Source organism: Brienomyrus brachyistius, chromosome 12 (assembly GCF_023856365.1).
Source record: "Brienomyrus brachyistius isolate T26 chromosome 12, BBRACH_0.4, whole genome shotgun sequence".
Classification (NCBI taxonomy): Eukaryota; Metazoa; Chordata; class Actinopteri; order Osteoglossiformes; family Mormyridae; genus Brienomyrus; species Brienomyrus brachyistius.
Window position 1 is genome coordinate 17,808,814 of NC_064544.1, and position 17,461 is coordinate 17,826,274.

Here is a 17,461-nt window from a genome sequence, read left to right on the forward strand (position 1 = left end):
AGTGATGGTCCCTCACCATTTTATGTTTTAATCCTTTGAGCAAAGGAATGTGCGTGACTCACACTGGGTATAAAAGTTGGCTTGTTGTCTCTTTAGTTCATGCTAAATGCAATGGTTTGGTACAATTGACCTTTCCTGGTATTCTAGCGGGTCCCGTCTTATTGAAAAGACGGCAGTAAAAGCTCTGGGCAGGCTGCTGGGGCCGACTTAGCAGTACGGTCTGCTGGCAGATGGACAGGGAACAGAGGAAAAGCATCAATTCAGCTTTCAGCAACCTACTGTACCGCTGGCCAGCCTCCGTCTGGCTGGCTGGTGGGGAGTAGATCGGGGCAGGAACGGTGAACACCCAAGAGCTCTGGGCCGCTTCTGCTGATGCTACTCACTGCGGTCCTACGTCATGGCAGCAGGCTGTCTCAGGAGCCCTACTGGGAATAAAATCTGGACTGGCACTGCAGGTAGAGGGCAGCTCTCCCATCCTCTGTGAGACACTGTCACCCTAAGACAGGAAGCCAGTCTCCTGAGATGTTTCTCCTAGTTAGAGGGACCCCAGCGAATCTACTCTGTGAATGCAGTAGACTTACCTCTGGTGCCGTTTCACAGGTGACAAGCGTCGCGGTGACTGTTTACAGGTGACTCCATTCCCGGGGGATTATGGGTAGCATATAGTATGGCTTTAGTGTCCTGCACAAATCACAGGTATCTCTGCTCAGCTGAAGTCTCTGGGAAGTAGGCCCATCTCCCCTATGCGTAAATATACCCTGCAGAGAGCAGAGGCCACAAAGCACCCAGTAGCCAGCAGAGAGTGCCACCCCGTGGGTCCTGCCTCATTCACACGCTGCAGCATTAGTGACAGATGAATGCTGGCTGGAGAGCGTTTTCATATTACGGGCTGCATCGGCCCCAAGAGGACGTGTAGAGTCAGCCATCAGGTGCCAGTAAGCCCCCGTAAACCCAGATTAGTGCCCTCGTTGGCAGGGGTTCACGACCATCATTGACTGACTAGCAGAATGGCATCCAGGGCTGGGCCTGGTTCCGACCACAGATAAGTCTTTGATTAGTTATCAGCAGGCATGGTGTTAGAGGCTTAGAAACAGGGATTAATACAAAACGAGCTTCGTTGTATAATCAGATAAAACCATATGCTGTCTGTTTACGTTGTTGAGCTAAAGCATGGATTTTCTTATTGTGTTGTGTGTATGAAAATGTAGTCTGCAGATCGAATTTCATTCCCTTTCATCATCATGTCTTTAGAAGGTTCCCATAGCAGGAAATATAGATGCAGATCACCAGGTTAGAAGGTGCTTTCATGTTCTTCTTTCGCTCTTAGTCTGGTTGTTGCTCTTGGAGAGGGGGCTTTGTAGCTCAAGTCCATCCCTAGTGTGATTTTTGGGGATGAGCATGAACCGGCAGGTAGAGGGTGCTTGTGAGGTCGAGCGGATCACGGCTATTCACTCTCGTCTTTGATCTGATCCAGGCCTGGGGCTCACTGTCATCCAGAAGAGCGTATGGTTAGATGGGCTTCCCACCGGACAGCGTCCAGGTAAAATGTGAGGTTGGCTTATGATCAAACGCCATCCAATCACAGGGGAGGCCTGGCTCAGGAGCCCACCAATCAGTTTGTGCTTGCAGGCCTTCTCCCCGGTTCACATCACTCTAATTATGGATGATAGGTATGGGTGTCTGTTAGGAGTTCGGTTATCCGGGACTTGGATAAAAAGCAAAGTCTCTGTGTCTGCAAAACTTTTCTAGAGCTTCCATGAATATATGCAAGTTTTTCCACAGCTAGATTGATAAGCTTATACCTATATAAAGAGATTTAATTTGCATATTTGTGTGAGAAGGGCCCCAGAGTTTGAGGAGCATAAAAGTGCAGAGCAATGTTTCTTAACCCTGTCCTCAGAGAACCCCACACAGTATACATTTTTGCTACCTTCCTGTCAGGGGCCCCCAAGGACTGGGTTGAGAAACATTGGTATAGAGCAATGCTATCTCTTCCGGCCCCTTTTCACCAGTAGCCATTCAGCTGTAGCAGTTTCTCCAAAGGGAGAAAATTCAGGAAAGAGGGCTGTCTGTTAGGCCCCTCACTGTTGGTCGTTGTTAATCATCCATCCTTAATGATTTTAAGTGGTGCTAAGTGCTAATGTTGTGAAGCACTATGTATCTCGGCGAATGCTCACTTGCAGTGCTGAAGATTAGTTTTGTAACCCTTCTGAAAAGAGCTGTTGATGCCGCTGTTGTTGTTTGCAATGTAATTATCCATAAAACAACTGTGTCCCTCACAGCAGTTCACAGTTTTGCCAACAAAGGTTTCAGATGGGGGTTGTTGGCAGATTAATGAAAAAGGCTAAGCTAATAAATTCTGGGTCATTTTGCTGGTGACTTGAAATGCTGAGCTCGAGATATCCTGTGAAAGTCAGCAGTCAGACCCATCAGAACTCAAGGCGCCAGCAAAGCCACTGTGTGGGCATAGCAGTACCCCTTGAAAGGCCGACATGGATGCACCGTTCATCTGCTTGGTTGAAGGTAGGGCACGTGGGAGATTGATGGACCCATCCAGCCTATGGGAGCAGTCAGTGTTGAGCAGATGACACATACACAGATTGTGATTGGATGAAAGGATCTCTGCTTCAAATGAATGCTTCTAGCCTCAACATTACATCACTAAATCGTAGCATAGGGAAATGGGGAGAGATGGGAGAAGTGACCTGGCACCCATGGGATGGGGGTCGATGCGTCACCTGGGGTTTATGAGAGACCGAAGGAAGCAGGGGTCTTTGTTGTCGTCACTGGGAGAGTGATTCACCGTGACTGAAGAGCATCTCGCTCACTACGGTGCTGCCGCTCTCGGTGTGACAGCTACCTGGGACCTGACAGCCACAGGTGGGCAAGTCTCAGCACATCCCTAATTGCTGCCCCCATAGCGCGATCGTGAGGAGTGAGCCGGTAATCGCACCGCAGCGCACAATGTCTCGCATAGTTCAGAGAAAGTTGCCTCTTTAGTATGCGGGCCTGGAGAATCTGTTTTACGCAGGAAAGACGTGTTTATAAATGCACCAGCAGTGACAGCATAATTCAGCCGTATATCAGTTTCCTGTGGCTATAGTTAGAAACGGCTGCACTTAAACGTGTTTCTGGGGGATTGGTACGCGTCACATGCCATTGTGCGGGAAAAGGAATAGCGGGGATTCAAGCAAATGCCTTTTGTGAGAGAGGCCTTCAGAAGAAGCCACTTTTGCATTGATTGCTTGTTAATTGACAGACACAATGTTACCATGGGACTTTTTCTCCTTTCCCATGTGTCGATCGACCATCTCAAAGAGCCATTGAAATGAGTGTGAAGGGGCTGTTTTTCCTTGCCAGTGCAGACCCTGCACCCCCTGTAGATTCTGTGGGATGGGGTCTGCTCCGATGAGCCGTATCTCCATTAGTATTATTATTGCATCTCTTGAACTCCTGCAGTGCGCATATTTTCACCAAATTTTTCACAGTCTACTATTAATCCCTGGGTCAAGAGAGGATCATCTTCAGGAAGGACTGAATGTTGGCCGCCTGGGTTGTGACTGTTCTAGGAGCCGACGGGTACTCCCTGTACATCTCAAACCCAGGAGCAGGGAAGCCTTACGGGCGAGATATCTTTGGGTGTGGAAAGATAAAAATGGACACTCGTGTCAATGGAAATTCCGTCGCTTGACTGAGGTTTACATCACAAGGTCACGTCTGGGTAAGAGCAGCCAGGGAAAGAAACAGTTCAGTGAAATCAGATGCCCCCTCCCATCACCGCTATATCTCCCCCAGGAACCAAGCTGAAAAACATCCTGATGGAAACTACACTTGAGGAAAACTCAGGAAGCCCCCCTGGGCTTTGAGACTCCTGGGAATGACTGCGTTGTGTTCGGCATCCCTGAAGATAGGTGTCGAAGACGACCTTGAATGTCAAATTCCTGTATAGGAAGTGCACCATTAAAAATACATGTAATTTAACAGTATACTGTGTAATGCATATACTTTAGAAAGCATTTTGATATACTGCATTGTTTAGTGGTTAAAGCAGTTACCACACCCGTTGAATGGTGCAGGTTAATCACGCCTGATTAAGACTAAAAAGTTATTCCAACTAACAAAGCTGACATATACGATTAGGATCAATTCAGTTGTTGTCAATATTTATATTCAGATCTGATTTTTAGTTTTCTGTAAGGTTCCTGTTAAATTCCCGTTAAATAATATACAAATACAATGCTTTCCATTGCCGTATCTCAGTGTCTTTTCTATGATGCAACCAGCAATACATGAAATTAGGGGTGTAAATCATTCTCGCCAAGGTGATTCAGTAAGATGACAATTTTGATGGATCGGAAATCTTTCATTTCTGTCACGATTCAATTTGATGAATTGATTATTAGATCCATTTGAAACCTAAATTCCTAAACCTTTTTTTTAACTTCACCGAAGAAAAATTTGGAACTTAATTACAAACTATTAATGGAATACAAAGAAAGTGGAATCTCAGAACATTAATTTTTATTTTTATGATTAAGTAGGGAGTAAGGAATGATGTAACATCATTTTTCATTTTGTGGAAAACAAAAGCTCAGTCCCTGACCAGACGTAATAACAGCACTTTGAGACCTTGAGTGGTGAATGACCTGCAGAAATTGCCGATCCTCCACTATGGAAAACTGCTGATCATCCAATACAATCATCTCCATTATTTTAGCAGTTGTGTCTTTAGCTCTGGTGCTGCTAACTTTAGTTAGTTTAAATTTTGGCTGGCAGTATCGACCACAACTGACACATTTTTAACTATTGTCAGCCAATACCAATATGTTAACCTATACATTGTACATCTCTATGGCTAACATTGGTTTTTATTTAGCTACCTAGTTAGTTACCTCAGGGTCTTTACTATTGCTACTGTAGCTCGAAAAAAAGTGACTTTTTTGTGCTACAGAACAGAAGTTTTTTCCAAAAGCAACTGAAAGAAAGATTATCATGACCATTAAAGAGAACTTCCTGTGCAACAAAGCGGGTGAGTTTCACAAAAGTATCAGAGCACAAAGATCATCACGTAACACTTCCTTTATGCATATTTATGAACCTTTCCATGCTGTCCGATGTTTTTTGAAAGCTGTGTTCCAGCACTGCGGCTTTGCGCATCGACGTGTCATGCATGAACATGAAAGCGCACAACCCGAAAGTAGAAGTAACTCTATTTCATTCAGAAAAATCGGTACTGAATGTACAGACCGATGCATTGAATGGCCACCTTAAAATACTGATTCATTGTGATGCATTGCTACATATTTTACATCCCTACAAGGTATATATGAACTTTGTGGCTTTTGTGTCAATTTAACGGACCTCCTTACAAACGTCATTTAGGGTCCCACGTTTTCTGAGTAACTGCTTTCTGAGAACAGCCCCCCAGAAACCAGGAAGTGGAATCTGTCACCAACCTCCCCTCCCAGCCGCTCAGTGCTGACCTGCTCCAGGGTGCCGTGGTTGAGCTCGTGGCTGGGCAGTACTCCGTCTCCTTCCATTGCGGTGCTTCTCCTCATTGAAAAATGAGGAGTTACCTTAATATATATATTTTATATATATTTTCCTGCAAGTTCCATTTCCCACCTGAGATGGACATTTCAGGTCCAGAAAGTAAAAATCCAGACCATTGTTTAGTTTCAGCCAACCAGTTGAATATTCTGTGCCTGTGATTTTTACTCAATTGGTTGGTCAAAACAAAATCTTGGTCTGGATTTTTACCTGAAACTGACATGTCTGCGTAGCCTGGCTTTTGTATTGGCGTCCCCAGCCTGTTTCAGACCACCACCTTTCTCTGTGATGCCACACTCTGCTTTTATATGTTGGATGTCCTCCTCCTGCTTTGGACTGAAGAGTTGGGGCCCTTCCTGAATCACTCAGGTTAACTAAAGTGAATGTGAAAGTGGAAATGTGCATGATGGACTGGGCAACGGGACTGTGTATGCTGGACATGCAGGGCAAGCTTTGATAGCCATTAACCCATGACAGGGGTCATTAACCCATGACAATAAGGACTGGAGATCAGAGAAACTTCAACCAGGTGCTTTAAGAAAAATGGACAGCACTTAGCTACACAAGCGATATATTCAGGATGACGGGCCATAAAAAAGCTGTTTGCCTGAGGATTGATAGCGAGTGCTTAGAGTGAATATGATCCTAGAGGAATACGATTATGGCTTTTCTTGTGTCCTCCACAATTGTTGTGATGTTAATATCAGGCGGCCGAATAATAAAGGCGTTCCACAAAATATCCGTTTGTCAGGTTTATCCTGTACGAATAAATCACTCCGGTGTGCTGATCAAGCATTCCTCTGCATGCTCCTCCAGCAGGCTGTTCCCTATGAAGCACATTTACATTTGTAATAGAGCTGCTTTAGGGAAATGAAGCCAGTGGTTCTTTTTTGTATCTATTTGTTTTGTTGTCTGTGAACCTTGATGCAGTTTCGTTTTCCTTGTTTTCTGCACTCCAGTTACTTTTGCCTGGAAGAAAGAGCAGCCCGATGGATTTCCATGGACAGCAATTGCTCAGTCTTTTCAGTGTCTTTTCCCTGATAATGGCCCTTGCATGCACTTGAATAGCGAAACAGATGGGTCTCTTCCTGAACATTTTTGGTCTTTTGTAGTAGCTCCTCTTCTGAATGTAGTGGGTCCTCTTCCTTCTGAATACCTCATTAAGACTGATGGACTCTTATGGCAGGAAAACAAACGGTATCTCGCTTCAGTGCCAACTATGTACCAACCCACACTGGAGCCAAAATCAAAGCTGATTCCCATCTTCCTATGGTTGGGATTCTGTTAAGGAGGTTTGTGCTCTTTCACCTTTTAAAGATGGAGTCATAGTTCATGTTCTGGACCATTGAGTCTATTATCTGGAGATCTGCTTAGAAGCAGAACCATACCTAGGATTCTGCAGTTTCCAGATAGAACCTGAACCACTATAACTTTAGTGCTACTGTCACCAGTTTACAGTAGTTCTGCTGTCATTCAAAGAATCATTGCTTCTACCTCATCTCTAGATGTTCAATGTCGCTGCTGATCTCTGTATTGCAGGGTACCAGTTCCACAGTTTGTGGGCAATTTTGCAGTATAATGACTTATACTGAGCATTACAATGCATAATGAAGGTATCTATAGTGCATTATAGATAAGAGCTTCATAACGCAGTCATAATGCATTATTAACATGGTCATAATGTGTTATGCCTTTTTATAAGTAGTTATAGCCAAGGGTGCACATAACTGGTACACAAGTACGCATTCACCTTTAAGAACGATATGTGCGACAATCAATTGTGTGTGAAAGCGCAATTATTTACCTTATTTTTTTGTGCATTTGTGCTGCTATGACAAGAAAATACCTTGCTTTTTAACCCGTACAGTATACCACAAATGAAGTGAAGTTAGCATATTAAGGTTAAAATACATTATATTTTGTTTTCATAGCAGCGCAAATGCACATTAAATACGCATACATTTGTGTTTTTACAAACAATCGATTGTTGCACGTATCGTTCTTAAAGGTGAATGCGTACTTGCGTACCAGCTATGTGCACCCTTGGTTATAGCCATGTTTATGAATGCATTATAATGCATTATGAAGGTATCTATAATGCATGATGATGACTGCTTTATGTAAAGTATTACTGTAATCTGTAACCTGTTACATTTCACTGCACTGCCCATAGGTTATGTTCATGCATATTGACCCATACTCAGTTGGTACAGTATGTTGTCTGAATCCACTGACATCCAGTTATGACTGCACTGTTGTAATTTTATTTAGCATCACATAAGGAAGCTGTTCACTGTATGAATGGCATAAAATATGTAAAACATTTGTTAATATATTCACTCTTTACAATGAAGCTGTTGATACCATAAATCCTGTTCTGAGGCTTCATCGCTATAAATTGTGAGGATATATTGTTTCAAAGCAGGTTGGTCGTCATATTGAAGACCAGCTTTTGTCTTATAAATATGAGGCTGTTGAGTACCTTGAGCCCGGATGTGAAATGTTTTGTACTTTATTTGCTTTTTCTATTACCTGTTTTTTAAGCCATACAATTGAAGCGTTCTTGAAACTGACAACTACAGTTTGTCTTCAGTGGTCTGTGAGACCTTGGCATACTTACCTCGGCAGTGAATCGCAGGGCCGTGCGGTATGAAGCATCTACACTATTCCTAATGGAAACACATGACTTTGCCTTGAACAATGCTTCCCAAATGTTTCAGATCTGTGCAAGCTTAGTCTGTGCTCTCTTTCTCTAAAATAGGAAATGACTTCATGCAAAAAATACAATCAGTTATGAAAGTGTGGAATAGTATGTGCTTCTGACTGGATACTGGGCAGTAACTGGCGTATATGTAAAGACCAAAGAGCTCATTTGGTGGACATCATTGGATTAAGTACCAAAGTAGGCAAACGATACTGGGGCGTTTTCTGTACAGCTCCAATTGGGGATCGAGGAGGCTGCTTATTCCCATGAAAGAACGAGGAATGCCCCTTGGCAAAGCTATGACTTGGTATGTGGGTGGCATGTCCTCAGATTTCAGGCGACAAAACCATGTGGGCCTTTCAGCACCTTAGCCACTCAGGGTTGTGGTCCACATCTACCAGGATGTCTGTTTTCCTCATAAGGTGGCATGTGATTAAGCCCTATGCGAGTCAGTGAGGAGAGAAACCGCTCAAACACACCGCCAAGTCAAAGGTTGATAGGAAATGAACTTTGTGCAAATCGGTCTTATTGATGTAGTCTCTTTCAGAAAGCAATTATTCTGTTTTAATTGGGCAAGCATCTAGCCTATTAATCCTGAATGTGGAATGGCTGTATTAAATGAACTGTCCTATTAAGTTAACATTATTATCCTACCCAGTTACTGTTCGAGTACAAGGCCATTACAATCCTCCAAATTAGCTTCATTACTTACGTCATCTCTTGATCGTCTTGAGAGAGCCAGCATCAAAGTGGATTCTGTTAGATTTTTCCCAAGACTCACACAATTCTGTACTGACCATAGTGACCTTCTACTGTACACAAAAATGACTGCAGTTTGCGTTTACTGATTCACTGCACAGACACATAAACCCTCATTTCATGATTGAACTGCATTGACTGCTATGTTGGAAACATTACAGATGTGTACTTACTCAACCATGAGGTCTATGGCTATTTCTAAATTGACTAAAGTGCCTCCTGTCTCCTTTCAAGGGTGCCCTCGGCTTATTCTGTGGTAGAATTGAATCTTCTCAAGGTGTATTATTGAGTGGAACAAGTTTTTATCAATTTGCAGAAAAGGTGAGGTGCGCACATTTGAAATATACATTTTCCTTGGGACTTTACCTCATGTTCCGCCCACATTGAGCTGGTTTCATGACTCAGAGTCCAAAATCATGCCATTAGGCAAACTGGCATCTCTCTGGTATGTCTGTGCTTGTTTGTCCTATGATGGACTGGCTTCCCATCCAGGACATCGCCTGCCTTGTGCCCTATGCTAGCTGGCATGCGCTCCAGGGCCCCTGGAAAACTGATGGATTCTAGCTGCTTGGTGAAGTATGTACAGCCTCATGTCTTTACATTGAGCCATATTATGTATCGTCATTTGGTCCAAAAGGACGGACTGGTGTGCCAGAGGTCTCTGGAACAAGAAGAATCCAGGTGGCTGCAGGTGTGAGGAAGGTCGCGGAAGAGGGCTTTTCAGTGAGGGGAGGGATTTCATACTCCCCTCCTCTCATATTGCACATAAAGAGTGGACGAGTCTACATGTAGAGTGGTTGAGGCCTGTTAGATGCGAGTGGTATGCTATGTACAACTGTACTCTGGACTGAACCGGGACCGGTCTGGGTCTCCATGAGTCAGTGCCGGGTCCGGAAGCTGAGCTGGACTTTCCAGGATATCTCCGGCCAAACTGGCAGCTGTCACAAAGCCGGTAATTAAATCCCCCAACCCCATTGCTACTGACAGATTATTGGCAGAGTGTGGACCTAATTAAACTGGCAAGCGGTCTTTGAAAATGTATGTTTAATATTATCGGCTGACCTTATCCTCTGCCGGCGAAATGGCTTCATACAGCCTGCCACTGACAAGCTGGTCTTAGGGACTAGTGGTGTTTCACAGGCCTAGGAACCTGCTACCATAGATATAACCTACCTGGAATGTTCTGAGGTCAAGTCTTTAAGCCGCTGCTTATAGTTAGAGCTTACTACTTCAGTATATCTAAAGTGAGATAACACTTAAAACTGTTCTTTTTGCACAGTCCCTTTGCAGTTTGTGACATTTTAAACCTCAGTGTCTCAAAAGTACACCTTCAGAGAAAAAGCTTGTGGACGGTGATGTTAATACCTCTGGTGGATTTATCAGGGACGGATTACAGACCGGGCCAGCGGGGCCGCTGCCCAGGGGCCCTTGGGGTGCAGGGGGCCCGTGGGGCCCCTAGCCCAAAACAGTTTGCAACGCTTATCAACAATGTATTTTCATTTGTCTATTTTAGAGGGCCTACATTCTTTGATCCTCTGCCTACAAGGGCCCCTGACCCTATAGGGAGGGCGTTTGGCTGCCAAGAGCCCTTGAATTGTGGTGGTGGTGGTGGGGGGGGCCCTCGCAAATGTTTTGCCCAGGGGCCCACACAACCCATAATCCGTCCCTGGGATTTATGGGTAGTCTTCCTCCTAGTGTCTTAAGTTTCATTCCCTCGTCTTTTATCTTGGTTTCCCCTTGTTTTGATACTTGGGTTGACTAGGCTGAGGTATCTGCTTTAAGCTAAATTTCTATGCAGGAGGTCAGTAGATGAATGTCAGTTGATGCATTGGCAGCTTTCACCTATAAAGGTCATGTGAGTCTTTCTTGGTACAGATAAAGAAAATACACTGGAAAAACAAATGTTGAATTATTTGTGAACTATTTTCACAAAATCTAAATTGCATTTCACTCCCTTTTTTGTAATATACCGTACTGTGCAGAAGTCTTAGGCAATCAAAGAATTTTTTTAAAATGATCTTCATGATGGAGTAAAATTATGCCTGTCAAAGTATGTTAGCTTAGCAAATCCCAAACCTCTGCTAAAGTCACAGCAGTATTTGCAGCAACCATTTAATACACCCATATATTTTTTTGACTTGACAACTAGCACAGGCCTTTTGGCAAAGCAATACCTCATTGAGTTATTTAACTAATTAAGCTAAATAATTAGGTGAGCTGGTGGTGAAATTAACGAAAACATGGAATGGCTGAGGTGCCCCTGAGGAAAAGTTTTGGAACTGAAGCGGTGTTCTTTTCCAGTTAAATTGGTTTTTATGAGTAAATTCTTCCCACCCAGATGAATAGTTTGAAACATTTTTTTATTGCCTAAAACTTTTGCACAATATTGTATGGATCTGGCATTATACGGTTTTATATTACTTACTTATTTACATTAAAAGAAAATTCTTTATTTAATACATATATATATATATATATATATATTTGTTTTTAGAGTGTATTTTCATATGGTATTTTTTTGTGGTGCACTGTTGTACTGTTGCCTGGTTTGTGACTTTTGGTTTCTTAAAGCTTGTCTTCGTCTGCAGTAAAATTACTTTTACTGCCTGGCTTGTGCTCTGAATTCCCAGATTTCCCTTGAGGTATTGGTGTCAGTCTTATCTACAAAAGTCTAAATATCTTTGGAGGTCTATTGTCAGTTTAGCTGTCAGTGGGAGTGACCTAGTCACACTGGAGGCCTGGCTACTGGAGGACTATCCATACTGAAGGCCTGGCTACTGGAGGACTATCCATACTGAAGGCCTGGCTACTGGAGGACTATCCATACTGAAGGCCTGGCTACTGGAGGACTATCCATACTGAAGGCCTGGCTACTGGAGGACTATCCATACTGAAGGCCTGGCTACTGGAGGACTATCCATACTGAAGGCTTGGCTACTGGAAGCTGAGCCACACTAGAGGCCTGGCTTATCCTGGAGGACTGGCATCTGGAGGCCTAGCCACACTAGAGGCCTGGCTTCTCCTGGAGGTCTGGCATGTGAAGGCCTAGCCACACTGGAGGCCTGGCCTCTCCTGGAGTTCTGGCTACTGGAGGTTTATCTACACTGGAGGTCTGGATCCTCCTGGTGGTCTGGCATCTGGAGGCCTTGCCATAATGGAGGTCTGGTGTCTGGAGACCTATCTACGCTGGAGGCCTGGCTACTGGAAGCCTAGCCACACTAGAGGCCTAGCTTCTCCTGGAGACCTAGCCAAACTGGAGGCCGACCTTGTCACTGTCACTAGAGGGATAGCTATTGCCAAGCAGGATTACACTGGAACTTTTGGTAGTTTTCACACTGGAACATGTAAAGCTGCATTTATTCGTCTGTATCCCTTATTTGTCACCTTGGGAATTTGAGAATGCTTTGGGGGGAGTTTAGCCCTTTCGGTGGGGGCTTTAGGTACGGCTTCCTGGCACAGGGGGAAATATGTATGCTACTTTGTCCCAGTTACTACACAGAGGATTTCCTTGGATTCAAATATAAAACTGAGTACCTTGATCTTTTCCAAACCTCTGTTTATGGTGGGGGGGGGGGGTTGTGATATAGTTACCCTCACCTGGTCCTGCTCAGAGTTTGCCCTCCCCCCAAAAGTTATAAAATTATGTCACCTGTTATCATCTGACTGTGCTAAAGTAATTAAAATCAACAGGAGCCTGGTCTTTCTGGACTGGGCAGGAAACCAAAGAAGTGCTTTACCGTGGGCTGTTTGATCTGCTGTGGGCATCTTGGACTTTCTCAAAGAAAAGGGACTAAGTGAATTTAAAAGTGATGCACCTTTTTTAGCGGAGAGCAGAGCTCTGTTCACTTGTGGTGGTATCCAAAGAAATATATGATCCAGGGCCAGGAAAGGCAACAAAAACCGTTCAATAAAGGGGCTAAATTATAGGCTCTGCTGGTGCGAGATGAATGGTATTCTCTCAGCATTGTTTCCAGTTCACTCTACTGGTAAGAAGGGCTCAAGGTTACATGGCAAATTGGAGAGAAGGTGATCAAAACAGGCGATTGCACTCCAGTCTCTATGAGGCACCTTGGAAATGTTTCCATCTGACATGATCTGTGGGCGTCATCTGGCCTGGTAGGAGGCCTGGCATCTATGATGCCGTGTCATACTGTCTTCTCGAGATCCACAGCAGTGAAGATTATGACATACTGCTCTTGTGTCCTGCTAAGTCTGGGGTCCCCATCTGATTTTCCCTGAGGGCCAAATTCCATCAGCAACATAAATCCAAGGTCCACTGCATCCGAAAAAAAAATACAAACCGGGGTGAATCACTCAGGTGGTCCAGATACAATTGTGTTTCGGTCTGGGCGCAGACCAGAGCAGCTGACTACTGCGCCAAATCATTGCAGTTAAATGAAGCTCGTTATTGTACATGCTTCTGAGCTTGGGCAATTGCTGCAGTCTGGATACTTTCGTCTTGTGAGTAGTATTGACATTTCTGCTGGGATTCGAACCTATGACTCCTCGATTTTCATATATTGCCAGTGGGAGGTGAGAATGCAGCAAGCTGTTGCTGCCTCCAAGGCAAAGTGACACCCCGCTGCGGTGATAATACCGCCTCGGGAGGCCCAGCGGACAGGGCGGTGCGCGACAGCGACCACTCGATCTGTCGCCATATGCACTTTATCCTGGTTAAGAATAGCCCCGTTGGGAGCAGAGGCGGAGAATGCGCCCACTGCAGGGACAAGGCTGGCTGTTTTACTCTCTTCCCTGACACCCCATTTCCTGTGGCGTCCCTGGAACATTCCAGAAAAAGTCGACGTAGGTAACGATCTGGCTGCGAGCTACGTGAGGCACTTCTGCGTCAGGCCACTGACGGCGGGTGCAGCTTAATCTCAAGGTCGAACCCGTGTCGCTGAGCCGCCTCCAGGAGCTGCCTGATCCGAGCTCACTTTGGCTTTCGCTTCCGGCCTGTAGCACTGTTTTCCATTCGGGTCCAGTTCCATGTGTTGAAGGTACAATGGCTGGAACCACATAACTACCTCCCTGATCAATGCTAATACCAGTCCAGCATGACTAGGTCCGTTACCTTCAAAGGAACTGGCATATTGTACCTTGCGGATGCTGTTTGTCGTAATCTGAGTTCTCTCATCATTTAAGAAAAGAAAGAAAGGCTGTTAACTCCGTTTACCAGTAGATGGCAGAATTTATGAACCCAGCACCATGGTGGTTCATCATTGATGTTAATGGTATTAAAGGATTTAAGTGACTAAAATAGTGGGATGGTCTTGGCTCCTTATTTTCCAGGGTCTTTTTAGCAAAGCGTGTCCAGATGTAATCAGTGTCTCCCAGTGCGCCTGATTTAAATGCTGTGTTGTATGCCCATGTTGTTCTACCATTCAGCCTCGAGTTGTTTTATTTTTCCGCTAATACACTTTTCACGTTGACAGACACAGAATACCGGAACTATTATGTAGCATTGGCCAAAGCCTACATCTCCCAAGGTCATTAAAATAATGAAATATTAACTTTATGAAAATCGTTTTCCCCAGCACCATGTAATAAAGCATTGTAACCTTTCTAAATATCACCCGCGTGCCACAAGACCCATGTAATAATGCGAACCTTAAGCGTGTGTCCTTCTTGCATGTGTGGTGTTATGGGGTGTAACCTGTCTGCTCTTTGCTCTTCTGCAGGTCTAGTGACTATGGCACCACCTACACCAAGCTGAACCTGATGCCAGGAACCACCATCGTCGTCACCAACTTCTACATCTGCCCCACCAATAAGAAGAAGGTCAGTGTGTCTCCAGTTACTGCTCCATTGTGTGTGTGTCTGGGGGGGGGGTTTCTTCTCATAGTGACCATCTGAAACTTGTTTATTTTTTTTGCGCTTTCACTCAGCGCGGCTCATTTAGCTTACAGTGACGGACATAAAGCGGGGGTGGCGATTTCTGACATGGTGACATTTGCTTTTGATTAAACCGCACGCACTCACCTGCACATGCCCCCTGCCATATTTAATAGGTCAGTGCTGGAGCGCGGAAGTGGGATGCAGCCCAATTGGATGGGTGATTGAAAAGGAAAAGGAGCCATCTGCCATTGAACCTCGAAATCATGCTGCTGTCTTTTATCATGATGCCCCTGCTGAGCATCAGCGAAGGGGGGGGGGGGGGGGGGGCGCAGGGGCTGAGGAATCGACACAATGTGTTACTGACAGGGAGGAAGAGGGTTGACGTGAAGTGGCGTTCTCCGGAACCTTCCGGATTTAAAGCGAGTCAGACAGCGTCTCCGTTTGCGTCTTTGCTTATTGCCGAGGATTCTCAGTAATGTCAACATGGTGACACCTTTGGGTCGGGGGAGCATGTCCAGATTTCCTTGGGGGGGGGGGGGTCATCCTGGTATCCCTGGAAATTTCTGTTAAAGGTGTAAAATGTTGCCTTTCTCTACTGTCGGGGAGTGTGCTGGTACTCAGCCTGCACTCAGTGTCACCGGTCTCTTCTGAAAGCTCAGAAGATCACGTCCGAGAAAGGTCTTGTGGAAAGGTCTCTGACAATATTGATGGCAGGAGAAAAATTAAGTGGGGCTTTGGGGGTGGGGGCAGCGTTCTGCTTTCCATTCCTTTAAACCGCCTTCTAATCATATCCAGGCAGGACGGAGAAGGGTTCCGCGCCACATCTGAGCACCGTATGGAAATGGAGTCGAGACCATCCTTTCTTCTCTAGGATACGTCTTTCCCCCGTAAAGCTTCAAACGAGGGCGAAGCATCATTTTATTCCCTTCTCTTCCGAGCAAAGATCAGTTTTGTCCTTAATATCACCTGACAGACGCCCATTTGCCCGGGGGGGGGTGCGGTTTGCACATTCCAGACGAATATCATTTAATATGGACCCATCTTGGGAGCCCTTGGAAAAACCCGGTATATTGTGTGTTTAACCCCTACTGATGGGTAATTTTGAATTTCCATTGTAATTTCCATTAGGCACAAAGTGTAAGGACTTCAGAATTGCCCGTCTTTGCACTGTGTTCCTAGAGTGACTGTGAGTGGTTCATACTATGGGGCACGTCGCACTGCCAGCAGGAACCGGGCCAGTCAGGACATCGCCGCTGTAGCCTGAACTGAGCCTTTGTGTCTGCTGTGCTTAAATTTTAAAAGGTAAAATTACGAGAGACGAATGTCGTAAATGTCCAGCATTTGTAATGTCTGAAGGCCTTTCACATGCTGAGGAATTTGCCACCTTGAAGGATTGGGGGGTGGGCTGGGGGGTTAATTTCATTAGAACTCCTACTCTGTGTCACATGGCCCTTCAGTCCAGCGTAAGACCAGCTTAAATAGGATCTTGAAGACAAATGATATCATATATGTCTATTTCAGAAACATTTATGAATAATGAAATTTATGAATAATTTAATACCAGTTAGCAGAATGTATTATGCATATATGCGAGGGACTTGGCTGGTCTATGTGAGATGGGTGTCGGGTTCTTGAATATGAAAAGACTCTTTAAATTGAGCAGGTGCATTTTCATAAACCCCCTCTCTCACACTCACACACATCACACACTCACACATTACCACACATAATAGTAATTATATCTTTGTCCAATTATTTCTATGTGGAAAGCTCTAATCACAACATCCTGACCTTAACCCCTACCCTGCCCTAACCTTAACCATAACTTTTGGCATTTTTACTTTTTTGATTGCATTCATAGATATTTGTGGGGACCTAAAAATGTGAAAACGTCAAAATAACAGGTTTTTATTACATTGTGGTGAACATTTGGTCCCCACAATGTAATTTAAACATAATACACACAAAGACATGCACACACAGACAACAAATGAAATGGATTCAGCATCCCGGGTCAGGGGTCCCTGCCCTGGAATCTTTTGCAAACATTTGGCTTCAGGAGATTACCATTTAAACCAGAGAGATCGCTATTGCAAAGGCCGCAGCTTCTGGGATTAGCAAACTGTGCAGAGCCATCGGTCCGTTGCGGAGATTGTCTGCCTTAATGCCACCCAATCCCTTGTTGTGTTTCCCTAGAGAGTCCTGGCTGCTGTCATCGTCTGTCCATTGAGATTCATGCTGACTTTTAATCGCGCTTGGGCTCTACACAGAGTACTTTCTGTTTTTAAACTTGAGGCTCGGTAATGGTTCCTAAGTGTATGTGTGTCCCTGGCTGGCTCTAAATGTACTAGGCCCTTATGTTAAGGAGGCATTTCTGTCCTCTTGAGATTGAAGCTTCTCTTTTAGACATTTCTGCACCCTGTTGATGTCCTTACAATTAAATTATTATCCCTCCCCTCCACCCCATCAGGCGTTTTGTGAGCTGTGGTATTACCCAGCCTCAGTCTGGATCCCAAAACCACATGGTGTCATCTTGCTGCCATCCCATCCAAAATGACATAGCTCTATTTACTCCCCGAAAGATCTGCAAGTCACCCGCTGTTATATTCCTGA

The 17,461-nt window shown here is 44.7% G+C and overlaps 1 protein-coding gene across 2 annotated transcripts in view; it reads left to right on the forward strand.

Moving 5' to 3' along the window:
• The window catches only part of sorcs2 (sortilin-related VPS10 domain containing receptor 2), a 197,394-nt gene that overhangs the window by 85,341 nt on the left and 94,592 nt on the right, over window positions 1-17,461 (forward strand). For both annotated transcript variants that reach the window (XM_048971460.1, XM_048971459.1), the window contains exon 3: window positions 14,692-14,791. In XM_048971460.1, coding sequence (XP_048827417.1) covers window positions 14,692-14,791 — 100 coding nt within the window. The remainder of the gene's footprint in view (window positions 1-14,691; window positions 14,792-17,461) is intronic.